Source organism: Rhinatrema bivittatum, unplaced genomic scaffold, assembly GCF_901001135.1.
Source record: "Rhinatrema bivittatum unplaced genomic scaffold, aRhiBiv1.1, whole genome shotgun sequence".
Lineage (NCBI taxonomy): Eukaryota > Metazoa > Chordata > Amphibia > Gymnophiona > Rhinatrematidae > Rhinatrema > Rhinatrema bivittatum.
Genome location: NW_021820879.1, coordinates 1 through 12916, shown reverse-complemented (window position 1 = coordinate 12916; position 12916 = coordinate 1). Strand labels below are relative to the sequence as shown.

Sequence of the window (12916 nt, the reverse complement as noted above, 5' to 3'; positions counted from 1 at the left end):
TCATTCTCACGCAGGCACCCCCCATGCAGAGTCCCATTCATTCACATGCACACACTAAAGGCAGACCCCCCCTCTCTTTTGCCAGCAACCTCAGAACCTCTCTTTCCTCTGCTGCCATTGTCACTGCTGCCACATGGCTATTGGGGAGATGCCGATTGCTGCTACTGACACTGAAGCCCATTCTGCTGCCTCCTCTGTGCAGGCCCCGTGGGCTTCCACTTTCTCCATGCTGATCTCGTACATTCCCTGTACGTACCAGGATCAGTCCAGACAGCTGGGTTGTGCCTCCTCTCCAGCAGATGGAGTCAGAGAGAAAACTGAAAACACCCCCTAGATATACGGGTGTGCCTCCTGCGATCCTTCAGTATTTTCTCTGACTCTAGCAGATTGAGAGGCATAACCTGCGGTCCTGTCCTGGTCAGGTTGTTTGTGCTGGGAATTACTCTTTTGGCTGGAACAAGTGGTTACTTACCTTCGGGTCTGTGTTGTTCAGTGTTGTCCGTCAGGTTTGTCGTTTTTATTTGGCGTAGCGCCAGCGAGAGCGAAGTGGCAGGGCAGGCACAGAGGGCATTGCCCTCCTTGAATTCCCGGATTGCTGTGTCCCAGTAGGTTGGGGGAGAGATTACCGGTGGGCCGGTCACCCTCCCCCCTATTTACCAGGGTCCCTTTGCCCTGAAGGGGGTTTTTGTGTAAAAAAAAAAATAAAAAATTACTTAAAGTTTTTTCTTCCTGCCTTCGAGCCACTTAAGACCCGTTGGTGACAGGCAGTGAGCTCCGTTTTTTGTAGCCCCCGGCCTGCCGTGCCTCTGTGGACTCCGGAGGGGGTGGCTTGTGTCGCCCGGCGCGCATTGCAAGCCACGTTTTTTCACTTACCTGCTTTTTGGCGCGTTTTTGCTGACTGCCTCGTTTTCGCCCTGGGATGCCGCGATCTTCGGCCTGCACGGCCTGCGGGGGGGCGGGGGCGCGACTCTCCCGCAAGGGTCTCTGCTCCCGATGTCTTCCCGGGGGGCGAGGGACCCTCGGGGGGGCCGAGCGCTGCCCGCAGCTGTCTCTCTCCTCCTTCTTCGCGGCAGAGCAAGCCGCCGGGATCGCGATCTTCGGCCCCTCCTCCCTCGCGGAGGAGGGCGGCGGCCATCTTGGCCACGCGGCGGTCGGAGCTATCTGAATCGGAGGAGGATTCTTACCCTCCTCCCTCTCCGCCCGATCTAAGGGCGGAAACGTCGCCTGTTTTGGAGGAGGATGCAGCCCCTCCCCCTTCTGGTGCAGGTAGGACAGATTTAAAGAGATCGGTGCCTTTTTCGACTGATTTTGTGCTCTTAATGCACAAGGCTTTCTTGCAGGCAGAGGCAGGATGGGAAGCTGAAGGCCCCCCCCCCTCCCAGACTTCCCAGGATCGTGGGGGATCAGGGGAGCGTGAGGGCTAGTGACCCTCGTCCGTGGGATCACGGGGACCAGGGGGCTCATGACCCCCTTCCGCTGGCTACAGGAAACGCGGGGGCTGGGAGCCCCAGCCCGCGGGGGGGGGGGGGGGGTGCACAGGTCATGGAGACCAAAGTTTCTTGCCAGATCCTTCGGGGGACCCGGATTCGTTCGTAGGGAGCGATCCGGGTTTAGTTGAGGGGGACGACCCCCAGGTGCGCCGCTTGTTCAGCAAAGAGGAGTTAGGATTTTTAATCCTCCATGTGCTGAAGGAGTTGGAGCTTCCGACCCCGCATCAGGAAGCGGACACCTCCACGGGGGCCTGAAAGCCCCCCCTCAGACTTTTCCTTTTCATCATAAGGTGTTACAACTTGTTTCCAAGGAGTGGGAGGTCCCAGAAGCTTCGCTGCGAGTGAGCAGGGCAATGGAAAAGCTGTATCCCCTACTGGCGGACTCCCTGGATCTCCTAAAGACCCCCTCGGTGGATTCGGCGGTAACGGCCGTAGTCAAGCATACCACCATCCCCGTCACGGGGGGATAGCTCTTAAAGATCTTCAGGATCGCAAGCTGGAGGTTTTGCTAAAGCGCATCTTTGACTTGGCAGCCCTAGGGGTCCGGGCAGAGGCATGCAGCAGCCTGGTGCAGAGGGCCAACCTGCGCTGGGTTCAGCAGCTGCTTACTTCGCAAGAGCTACCGCCCGGCGAGGCGGAACAAGCCAACTGCGTGGAGGCGGCAGTGGCCTATACAGCGGATGCTTTATATGATTTGTTGCGGACCTCGGCTCGTGTTATGTCGTCTGCAGTTTCCGCGAGACGATTATTGTGGCTCCGTCGTTGGTCGGCGGACGCTTCTTCCAAGGCGCGCCTGGGTTCTTTTCCTTTTAAGGGTAAGCTATTGTTTGGTGATGAGTTGGATCAGCTCATTAAGGACCTGGGAGATAATAAGGTTTACAAGTTACCAGAGGACAAACCGCGTCAGGCTCGGTCTTTTGGAGGTGCCAGAGCTCGTTTTCGGGGGCAGCGACGGTTTCGAATGGGAAGAGGTGGCTCTTTTTCCCAGAAGCAACCGGCGAGGTCCCAGTCTTGGTCTTCTTGGTCTTCTTCCTTTCGTGGCAGGCGGCCTCCCCGTGGGGGAGCTTCGCAGAGTTTCGCCTCCACCAAGCCAGCTCAATGAAGGCGCGCAGGCCCACTCCACGGTTCAGTTTATCGGAGGTCGATTGTCCCGATTTTGGGAGGAGTGGGTCAAAATAACGTCGGATCAATGGGTCCTCGATGTGGTGCGCCACGGTTACGAGTTGGATTTTGTACGTCCCCTCCGGGATCTCTTTATGATATCGCCATGCGGTCCCCTGGAGAAGCGGCTGGCAATCGCTCAAACACTAGATCGTTTGCAGGCTCTGGGGGCGGTGGTACCGGTCCCGCCAGCCCAGCAAGGGATGGGTCGGTATTCCATCTACTTCCTGGTTCTGAAGAAGGAGGGCACGTTTCGACCAATCTTGGATCTCAAGGCGGTGAACAAGGCTCTCAGAGTGCCTCGATTTCGTATGGAGACGCTCCGGTCTGTTATTGCGGCCGTCCACAAGGGAGAGTTTTTGGCTTCTTTGGATCTAACCGAGGCATACCTCCACATTGGCATCCGAGAAGGTCATCAGAAATACTTGAGGTTCATGGTAATGGGGGACCATTACCAGTTTTGTGCCCTTCCGTTCGGATTGGCGACCGCTCCTCGGGTGTTTACCAAGGTTCTCGTAGTGGTGGCGGCTTCCTTGCGTCGTCAAGGCATCCTGGTACATCCCTATCTCGACGACTGGCTCATTCGGGCGAAGTCGGAAGCAGCGTGCAAACGGGCGATCGGCTTGGTGGTGCAGCAGCTCCAGGCGTTGGGTTGGGTAGTCAATTTTGCAAAGAGCCGACTGGTACCGACCCAACAGTTGGAGTTTTTGGGCGCCCGATTCGATACCTTGTTAGGCAGGGTGTTTCTATCTCATCAACGCATGGTCAATCTAATGACACAAGTGCGGAACCTGATGGACCGGCAGAAGATTCCTACGGCACGGGATTATTTACAGGTCATTGGTCATATGGTGTCTACTCTGGAGATGGTACCGTGGGCTTTTGCGCATATGCGACCATTACAAAGGGCTCTCCTCTCTCGCTGGGATCCCACATCCGAGGATTTCGGACTGGAGTTACCTTTGCCGGAACCGGCCCGTGCCAGTCTCTATTGGTGGCTAACCCCGGACCATCTTCTGCAAGGAGTGGACTTGGAGCCTCCGTCTTGGAGGGTGGTGACAACGGATGCCAGCCTGTATGGCTGGGGAGAAGTGTGCCAGTCCCGAGCGGTTCAGGGGACATGGTCTGCCCTCCAGTCCACCTGGTCCATCAATCGTTTGGAGACCAGGGCGGTACGTCTGGCCTTACGTCTCCTGCTACCGATTGTGCGCGGTCAAGCAGTACGGGTTCTGTCAGACAACGCGACCACGGTGGCGTACATAAATCGACAAGGCGGCACAAAAAGCCGGGCAGTGGCGATAGAGGCGGCGTTGTTGATGGCCTGGGCGGAACGTCATTTATCACGCATCGCGGCCACCCACATCGCAGGGGTAGACAACGTGCAGGCAGACTACCTCAGTCGGCAGCATCTAGATCCCGGAGAGTGGGAGCTGTCGGCGGAAGCGATGAACCTCATCGTTCAGCATTGGGGGGGTTCCGCGATTGGATTTGATGGCGACTCGGCTAAATGCGAAAGCGGCGCGTTTCTTCAGTCGCAGGCGGGACCACGGATCGGAGGGCGTAGATGCCTTGGCACTTCCGTGGCCTCGTCGTATACTCCTTTATGTGTTTCCTCCGTGGCCCCTAGTGGGGAAGGTGTTAAGGCGCATAGAGTCCCATCAAGGTCGGGTAATTCTAGTAGCTCCGGAGTGGCCACGTTGCCCGTGGTTCGCGGATCTCGTCAATCTAGCAGTGGACGGTCCGCTGCGTCTGGGCCATCTTCCAAATCTTCTCCGTCAGGGTCCGGTATTTTTCGATCTGGCGGATCGCTTTTGTCTGGCGGCTTGGCTTTTGAGCGGCGGCAGCTAAGGAAGAAAGGTTATCCGGACGCGGTGGTTTCCACTCTTCTGCGGGCGCGCAGATCTTCTACTACGCTTGCTTACGCTAGGGTTTGGAAAGTTTTTCACACCTGGTGTGGTACTCTAGGTATTGCGCCCCAGCGTACCTCTGTGGGGCATATTCTTACGTTCCTTCAGGACGGTCTGAAGAAAGGTTTGGCATACAATTCGCTTAGGGTTCAAGTGGCAGCACTGGGGTGCTTGAGAGGTAAGGTCGAGGGGCTCTCTCTTGCATGTCATCCTGATGTTGCTCGTTTCTTGCGAGGCGTTAGGAACTTGCGTCCTCCGGTGAGGGCTCCCTGTCCTACCTGGAGCTTGAACCTGGTTCTCCGTGGTCTGTGTTCGGCCCCCTTTGAGCCTATTAAGTCGGCTTCGCTGAAGGACCTAACTTTCAAGACGGTTTTTCTGGTGGCCATTTCGTCAGCTCGTTGGGTTTCGGAACTGCAAGCTCTTTCGTGCAGGGAACCATTCTTGCGCATTTCGTCCTCGGGAGTCTCCTTACGCACCGTTCCATCCTTCTTGCCAAAGGTGGTTTCGGCGTTTCATGTTAATCAAACAGTGGAATTGCCTTCCTTTTCGGAGGAGGAGCTGCAGTCTTCTCAAGGTCGAGATTTGCGGCGTTTGGACGTCCGTCGGGTTCTCCTGTGGTACTTGGAGATTACTAACGAGTTTCGCAGGTCCGATCATCTATTTGTGTTGTGGAATGGTCCCAAGAAGGGGCTTCAGGCTTCAAAGACTACTATCGCTCGCTGGTTGAAGGGCGCGATTGAGTCGACGTATATTGCCTGTGGTAAGCCTGTTCCTGAGGGACTTAAGGCTCATTCGTTGCGTTCTCAGGCGACTTCGTGGGCAGAGAATCAGTTGGTGTCTTGCCAAGAGATATGCAGGGCGGCCACTTGGAAATCTCGGCATACGTTTGCCAGACATTATCGCTTGGACGTTCATGGTCCGCCTGCGGAGTCTTTTGGAAGCAGCGTCATTCGAGCGGGACTCTCGGGGTCCCACCCCAGATAAGGCGGCTTGGGTACATCCCAGCTGTCTGGACTGATCCTGGTACGTACAGGGAAAGGAAAATTAGGTTCTTACCTTTGCTAATTTTCGTTCCTGTAGTACCAAGGATCAGTCCAGACGCCCGCCCATGGTGTCTGGGAGTCCGCTCGTATTTCGTTTTCTCGATGACTGATTCTTTCTCAAGCTATTTTTTCAAGCGACTTGCCAAGGTTCGGCGGTAAGTTGTCATTGTTTTGTGGTTGTCATGGCTGTTGTCATGCTTGTTCCTTGTTATTCCTCAGGGAAGTTTTTGCTTGTTCTGGTCAATGAGTTCTAAAATATATCGATAAAAAATTTGACAGTGGCTACAGTGGTCCTGTCGTTATCTCTGCTTTGATATCACATATACTGAAGGATCGCAGGAGGCACACCCGTATATCTAGGGGGTGTTTTCAGTTTTCTCTCTGACTCCATCTGCTGGAGAGGAGGCACAACCCAGCTGTCTGGACTGATCCTTGGTACTACAGGAACGAAAATTAGCAAAGGTAAGAACCTAATTTTCCTTTGTGAGATCCATAGAAAAAGTGCTATTCTTGCACATTCCCAAAGATTGCATGTGCCAATCACTAAAAAGTAATTTATTTTGTTTTTTACCTTTGCTGTCTGATCTTCATTTTCTAATTGGTTGGTCACAGGCTTTTTTTTCCCACCTTCCTTTTCTTATTTTTTTTGCCAATTCCTTTTATATTGTCTTTTTTTCTGTTTCGTTTCTCTCCATCTTCTTCCCTCAAACACACAGGTTCTCATTCTCACATGCATTTCTCTCTCTCACACACACACACACACACAGGCTCTCACTGGCACATGCTCTCTCTCATACAATCATTCATACACACAGTCTCTCATTGGCACATGCTGTCTGACTCTCACACACAGGCTTTCTCTCTCTCTCTCACATGCTGTCTTGCTCAAGCACATGCTGTCTCTGCAAACATTCAGGTCCTCACTCTCACACACAATCTCTCAACTCATCTCATACACAGACCCTCTACAGACCCTCAGCCTCTCTCTCACCTCTGGGCCTCCTCTTCGTGGGCCGTCGCAGGATGGGCTCTGCGGCAGCCCTGCTACCAGGCCTCTTCCTCTTCTCGGGCCGCTGCGACTTGGGATTCGCGGCTGCCCGTAAACGCAAGCGCTGCTCCTCTTCTGCACGCGCAGATGCTTCACCTCCTTCCAGCCCACGTGGCTCTGGCAACGTTTACTTCCGGGGCCGCACAGGCAGGAAGGAGGAGGAGCATCAGCGCGTTTAAACGTGATCTCTTTCTTCGAGCCGCGGCCCTGTCTGCCTGTCGCTGCGCCTAGTTTTAAAAGCTCGGCGCAGCCGATTAAAAACAAAATTCCCGATAGTCCACGAAACGCTGCGCGTGTCAGCAAAAAGTCTCTGCGTGTCACCTCTGACATGCGTGTCATAGGTTAGCCATCACTGGACTAAGGAGCACACTGCATTCGCACATGCAGTATTGACTGGATCACTGCAACCTCCCGCCCTCTTTGGGATTAGCTTTGGTACATCCCACTGGTGGGGATTGGCCTGCCTGAATGCAGAAGAAGGAGAAAGTATTACTTACCTGATAATTTCCATTTCTCTGAGAGCAGATCAATCCCTGACCCACCATTGGCTGCCAATGTTTCTTTGGTTTGCTTTTTCAGGGCAGACATTGCAGAGTGTTCCTGCTATTCGTTGCCTTTCAGTTTAATAAATGTTACCTCTTTTGGCTGAGCCCGATGGATTGGAAGCATGAGTGGTTGATTGTTAATAATCATTTTCAAGTATAATCAGTTTATCCATAGTTTGCTTTTACAGATTATACTGGCAGACTGCTGTTGGGGTGAGAGTATATATCTGCGATGTCAGATTCTTACTCCATCTCTATCTGCTGGCAGAGGTGCATAACCCACTGGTGGGGATTGGCCTGCCCACATTAGAGGAAAGGAAATGATCAGGTAAGTAGTAATTTCTCCTTTATGAGGCTTCTTTTTAACACCTAACCGCTTCTCTACAACAGTTGATTTTTCTTTGTCATGTATGTTTGTCTTGACTAGACTAAGCTGCATGGAGCTTGACTAGATATAGTACTGCTTTATATATGATAAATGACTTAAAATATTGCTACTTTATAATACATGCATTTTGTTCTCAGCAAATGCTCACTTCCATGGTTTTGAGTCTGACAAAACATTTTATTTTACTTGGATTTTTATATTCCTCTTTTCGACACTTGTGGTTAGCCTTATTTCAGTTGTCTCAGACCCCCATTTTTTTGATTCTGAGATAACTAGAATCAAAATGGGCAATGGATTTTTAAAACATTTATTTAGTGCCTTTGATGTTAGAAGGGTGCCAAACCAGTTTACAGATGTATCACTTGAAATGCACTCATACAGCCATCTCTTGGGTATAGAATTTGATCTTAATGGCCACTTCCAAAAAAGATAGGAAAGAGGTGCAGTGGTGTTATGCAGATGTGGATATTTTGAGGCCTTGGAAAGGTCACTTTCGGTTAGAATAAAGCAGTTTTATACTTCTGAGGCTATTTTGCTTACTCTCAGGCCGATTCAGTAAAGTCTGCGGGAGAGCACACAGGCCACTCGCCTGTGCGCACGATGCAGTATTTAAATTAGGTCTGGCGGTAGAAACGGGCAAAAGGAGGTGCTAGGGACACTAGCGCATCCCTAGCACTTCCTTTTGGCCCAGAGCGGCGGCTGTCAGCGGATTTGACAGCCAACGCTTAATTTTGCCGGCGTCTGTTCTCGAGCCTGCTGACAGCTACGGCTCGGAAACCGGACGCGGGCAAAATTGAGCGTCCGGTTTTCGACCCGACAGCCGCCGGCCGACTTCAAATTTTTCTTTCTTTCTTTTTTTTTTTTTACTTTTTTTACCCTTCGGGACCTCTGACTTAATATCGCCATGATATTAAGTCGGAAGGTGCACAGAAAAGCAGTTTTTACTGCTTTTCTGTGCACTTTCCCAGTGCCTGAAGAAATTAGCACCTACCTTTGGGTAGGTGCTAATTTCTGAAAGTAAAATGTGCGGCTTGGCTGCACATTTTACTTACTGAATCGCGCGGGAATAACTAATAGGGCCATCAGCATGCATTTGCATGTTGAGGGCACTATTAGGTTCGGCGGGTTGGACGCGCGTTTTCCGCCCCTTACTGAATAAGGGGTAAGGGAAAACGCGCGTCCAATGACAGGTATCTGCCTGTCTGACTTTTAGATTACGTTTCTTCCCTTTGTTAAATTACCTAGTTGGAACAGTGGTAACTTTGTACTAGAGTGAGGCTTTTTTCACCTTTTATAATTAGCATCTCTAATTCTGTTGTCGTGCATATTGAGATGTTGAGCTTTGTTACATGGTTGAGTTTAATCTGTTTTATAGAGTGAGTTCCGTATAGTGTTTTGTGGATTTATGTCTGTGAATATAGTTTTATGGTTTATATTTGATTGTTATTTTCACTGTTATGCTTTTTATCTAATGGCTGTACTTTCATTGTAAACTGTTTATGAGTTTTAATAGATACTATAGAAATCAAAATTAAAATTTTTCTTGTAATTTGCTTTGATAGCTCACTTTTCAGTGTACCTGGTATCTTCATATTTTCACGTCACTGTTTTATTTGTGGCTGTCTTAAATTGCTATTTAACAGATTTTTCTGTAACCTTTTCTACTGTAGATCCCTCACTTTCCTGTGTACACACGTTCTGGAGAGGTTACTATATCTATTGAGCTGAAGAAAGCTGGTTTTCTGCTGTCGTTACAACAGCTTGAGCTCATCACCAGACTACATCAGTACATTTTCTCACATATTCTTCGGCTTGAGAAACCTGCACTAGAATTCAGACCTATAGCAGCTGATTCAGCCTACTGTGTTCTACCTCTTAATGTTGGTAAGGATACCTATCAATTGTTTAGATCTTGAGATGTCAAACTATTTTTTAAAATTCAGTAGTTTGGGCCTTTAAGTTTTTTCATACAGACTATAATTCTGGTTTTAAGTTACTATATTAGAATATTGTATGACACAAATTTTGAACTTGTATAATTCCAAAACATGCTTAATTTCCTTCTCCATCTTGTCCCAAGAAAGGATTGGGTCAGATTTTTTTCCCCTTGATTCCTTTATCTCCTCCCCAGGATAGCTTTCCCTGGGGCTAAGTTCCCTCAAGTAACGTGGCTGGTGCGCATCCTCTCCATGGGGTATTTGCACCAGCAGGGGTTCCACTACAAGCTTCAAGCATCCCAATTCCAGACACATCATGTCCATGACATGCTCATGACTCCTACACCACAGCATTGGCACGTACATGCATCCCTTTTTCTTATCTAAAGAAAAAAACTTACCTTGAGATGTTATGGTAAGGATAAAAATCAGGAGACACTTTTAAATAACAGACTAACTTTTGACATGCTAAAGGGCCTATATTTGACAGTGAAATCCACTTCAGATTATGAAACAATAAGAGATTGCTTCTCCATCACCAGTTTGTAAAATGCTGAAATGAAGGTGACATTACTTCGCACCTTAACAACTAAGCAAAGTAAATCTTTTCTGTTTGTAAACTAAGCATGATTTTTTTGATCCAACAGTTTCTTCCTCCTTTATGCTTCCAGCTCATTCGGAGCCAGGTCTGGGATCAGGTGCCATGAGCCTTTATTTGCAACTACCTGAGGATTTTATATCCTCTCCCCTACCCTCAACATATACCTACCCTGCTTAGTGATGGTCCTGTAATGGGAGCCATGCACCAGGCTTCTTCTGGAACTTGGCAATCATGGAGCCTAAATCTGGCCTCTAGTAGGGATGTGCATTTATTGGTCCATTCATTTAGGTTGTTTCGGCAGTATGTGCATTTCTCACAAACGGAAGGTAGGTGCACAGAACTAATGGTATGAGTGCATGTAGGCAGCCATTTACATGTGCGCATACCATCAGTTTTGCGCGCCTTCCTTCCGTTCATGAGATACACACACAGCAGAAACAAATGAAATGAATGGACCAACGAATGCACATCCCTTGCTTTTAAGTGTAACTATTAAGCAATGACCATGATGTCCTCTCTTCAGGGGCTGTGAAAGCTGTCTTCCCAGCATCTGTGACTCCTGCCAACTTAGGAAGCAAAAGATCTGTCTTTGGGCATCAAAGTGGGGACCTTCCAAATGGCTGTGCACAGCATTTGCTACGTGAGCCACCTGACCAGTTCCCCTCCCCCAGCGTGATTTTTAAAAGAATAATTGTGACTTGCCATTATTTGACTATTAAGAAATATGCATATAGCAATTCCTAAATGCTTCAATAATGATTTCTTTTTCTGTCACTGTGGTTAAATGAGAATCTTTGTGCTTATTGAGATTTCTTATTTTGCACTGAGAGCTTTGATGTTTCCCCAGTAAAACTGCCTTTCCCTTGTAGTCCTTGAACTGACAGGCAGGTGGCAGCCTAACTTTTGCCGTGCTCTGCAGTTTCTGGTAGCTAGGGCTAAACAGGTTAACCTGCCATATCCCTAAAGTAAGGTCTGCAATGCCTACTCCCCCAGTATCCACAGGAAAGTGTAATGTTGCAGCATTCTGAATTGCTATTGGTCAGGAAACCAATGCCTTGGGTTATCATTAGAGCTGGTACTGCACAACCAGTGAGGACTAGCCCAGAATTCACAAGATGTTCTCAGTCTTGTCTGGGAGTGCAGAGGAAGCAGATCTGTGGTAAAGCCCTGTCGTCATCTACATATCCTTGTGGGAACAGCCTAACCTGAATCTTTCTGGGCACTGGATAAATACAGTGAAATTTGTCTAGAAAGTGTTAACTGCATGAGTTATTTTATCTGTTGGCTATTTGAAATTACGTTTTTTTTCCTGTTCACTGTTCTTACTACTTGTTAAACTTTGATATTGTTAGCAATTTAAACTGACTGACCCCATATTTTTCGTATTTGGTCCTAGGTGCATTTCTAGGAATTGTGTGATTCTTGGGTTGTGTGGGATTTGTGTCCCTCGAAACCAGCAAGGAATAGCTTGCAGGCAGGGTACTTGCTCAAAGACAAATGGGGAACCCAGTTTGTTGGTGAGAGATTGCAAATGTAAGAGCATAGGTGCAGGTGGGCCTGGGCAGGGCTTGACAGGATTTTTGGTGTGTCCACATGGGTTAACCCTGAGTGTGTTTTTGTGATAACATGAAGGCATTATGTGGCAATTGCACTTTCACCCCAGTGTATGCTAGGAATTCCATACCATTGTGGAATAAGTGACCAACAGCTACTTCAGCATATTAGCTCTGTGCTGCCTCTTTAAGGCTTCCAATGACATCACCGGTACCATAGTTTCCTGCCTCGGTGTTTTGGCCATTGGTGGCAAGGTTGGATCATGTTGTGCTGCACTTCTCACAGTACCCTGGGAGGGTCTCTAGGGGGCCAGTCTGTTTTTCCCCCCGAGTTCATCCTTTTAATGCACCAAGCCTTCTTGGCAAGTGGTGCTCAGAAGAGGGGACATCCAGTAGTTCAGGTTCCTGAGATTGGACTCAAGGTTGGCAGAGCCGGAAGCCATTTTGGAACTGTTATGGATTTCGAAAGCGGACACGTTTGTTTCGGCGCTCACGAAGCAGACTACCATCCTGGTGGCTGGAGCAGCAGTGTTGAAAGATCTCCAGGATCGCTAGCTGGAAGGTCACCTCAAGAGGATTTTCGAAGTCTCTGCCCTAGGTATTTGTGCTGCGGTCTGCAGTAGCTACATACTCAGAGTGGGCCTCTGCTGGGTGCTGCAGTCGCTCAGCTCCAAGGATTTGGAGCCCCAAGAAGCGAAGGAGGTGGAACGTCTGGAAGCTGCTTTTGCTTATGGCGCGGATGCTTTGTATAACCACCTTCACATCTTGTCGCGGACAATGATTGATTTATTTATTTATTTTATTTATTTATTTAACACTTTTCTATACCGACCTTCATGGTTAAATGACCATATCAGATCGGTTTACATCGAATTGGGGAACTATAACAAAAACAATAGTTTGAACAGGAAGAACAAAGTTACATTCAACAAGGATAGTAAACTTGGAAGCATAGACAGCTGGAAAGAAAGGCCTAAGAGCGCAGTAAACAAAGAGTATAAACAATTGATGAATCGGGGTGGCTCTTATTAAGTACTTGAATGTAGTACAGAGATCCATTGTTCATGAAGGATGTTCGGTCGTCTAGTGTGTATCAGGGGGATCTGAGAAGGCTTGGCAGAAAAGCCAGGTCTTAAGTTTTTTCCTAAATGTTAAGAGGCAGGCATGATGTCTGCAGTCTTTGCCAGGAGGCTCTTGTGGTTCCATAACTGGGCTGCAGATGAATCCTCAAAGGCCCAGCTCG

The 12916-nt window shown here is 49.0% G+C and overlaps 1 protein-coding gene across 2 annotated transcripts in view; it reads left to right on the top strand.

The window, feature by feature from the left end:
• Positions 1-9466, top strand: part of LOC115082247 (endoribonuclease Dicer) — a gene marked incomplete at its 3' end in the record, with an annotated part of 129039 nt that extends 119573 nt beyond the window's left edge. For both annotated transcript variants that reach the window (XM_029586495.1, XM_029586496.1), the window contains 1 exon segment: positions 9253-9466. In XM_029586495.1, coding sequence (XP_029442355.1) covers positions 9253-9466 — 214 coding nt within the window.
• Positions 9467-12916: the final 3450 nt, after the last annotated feature.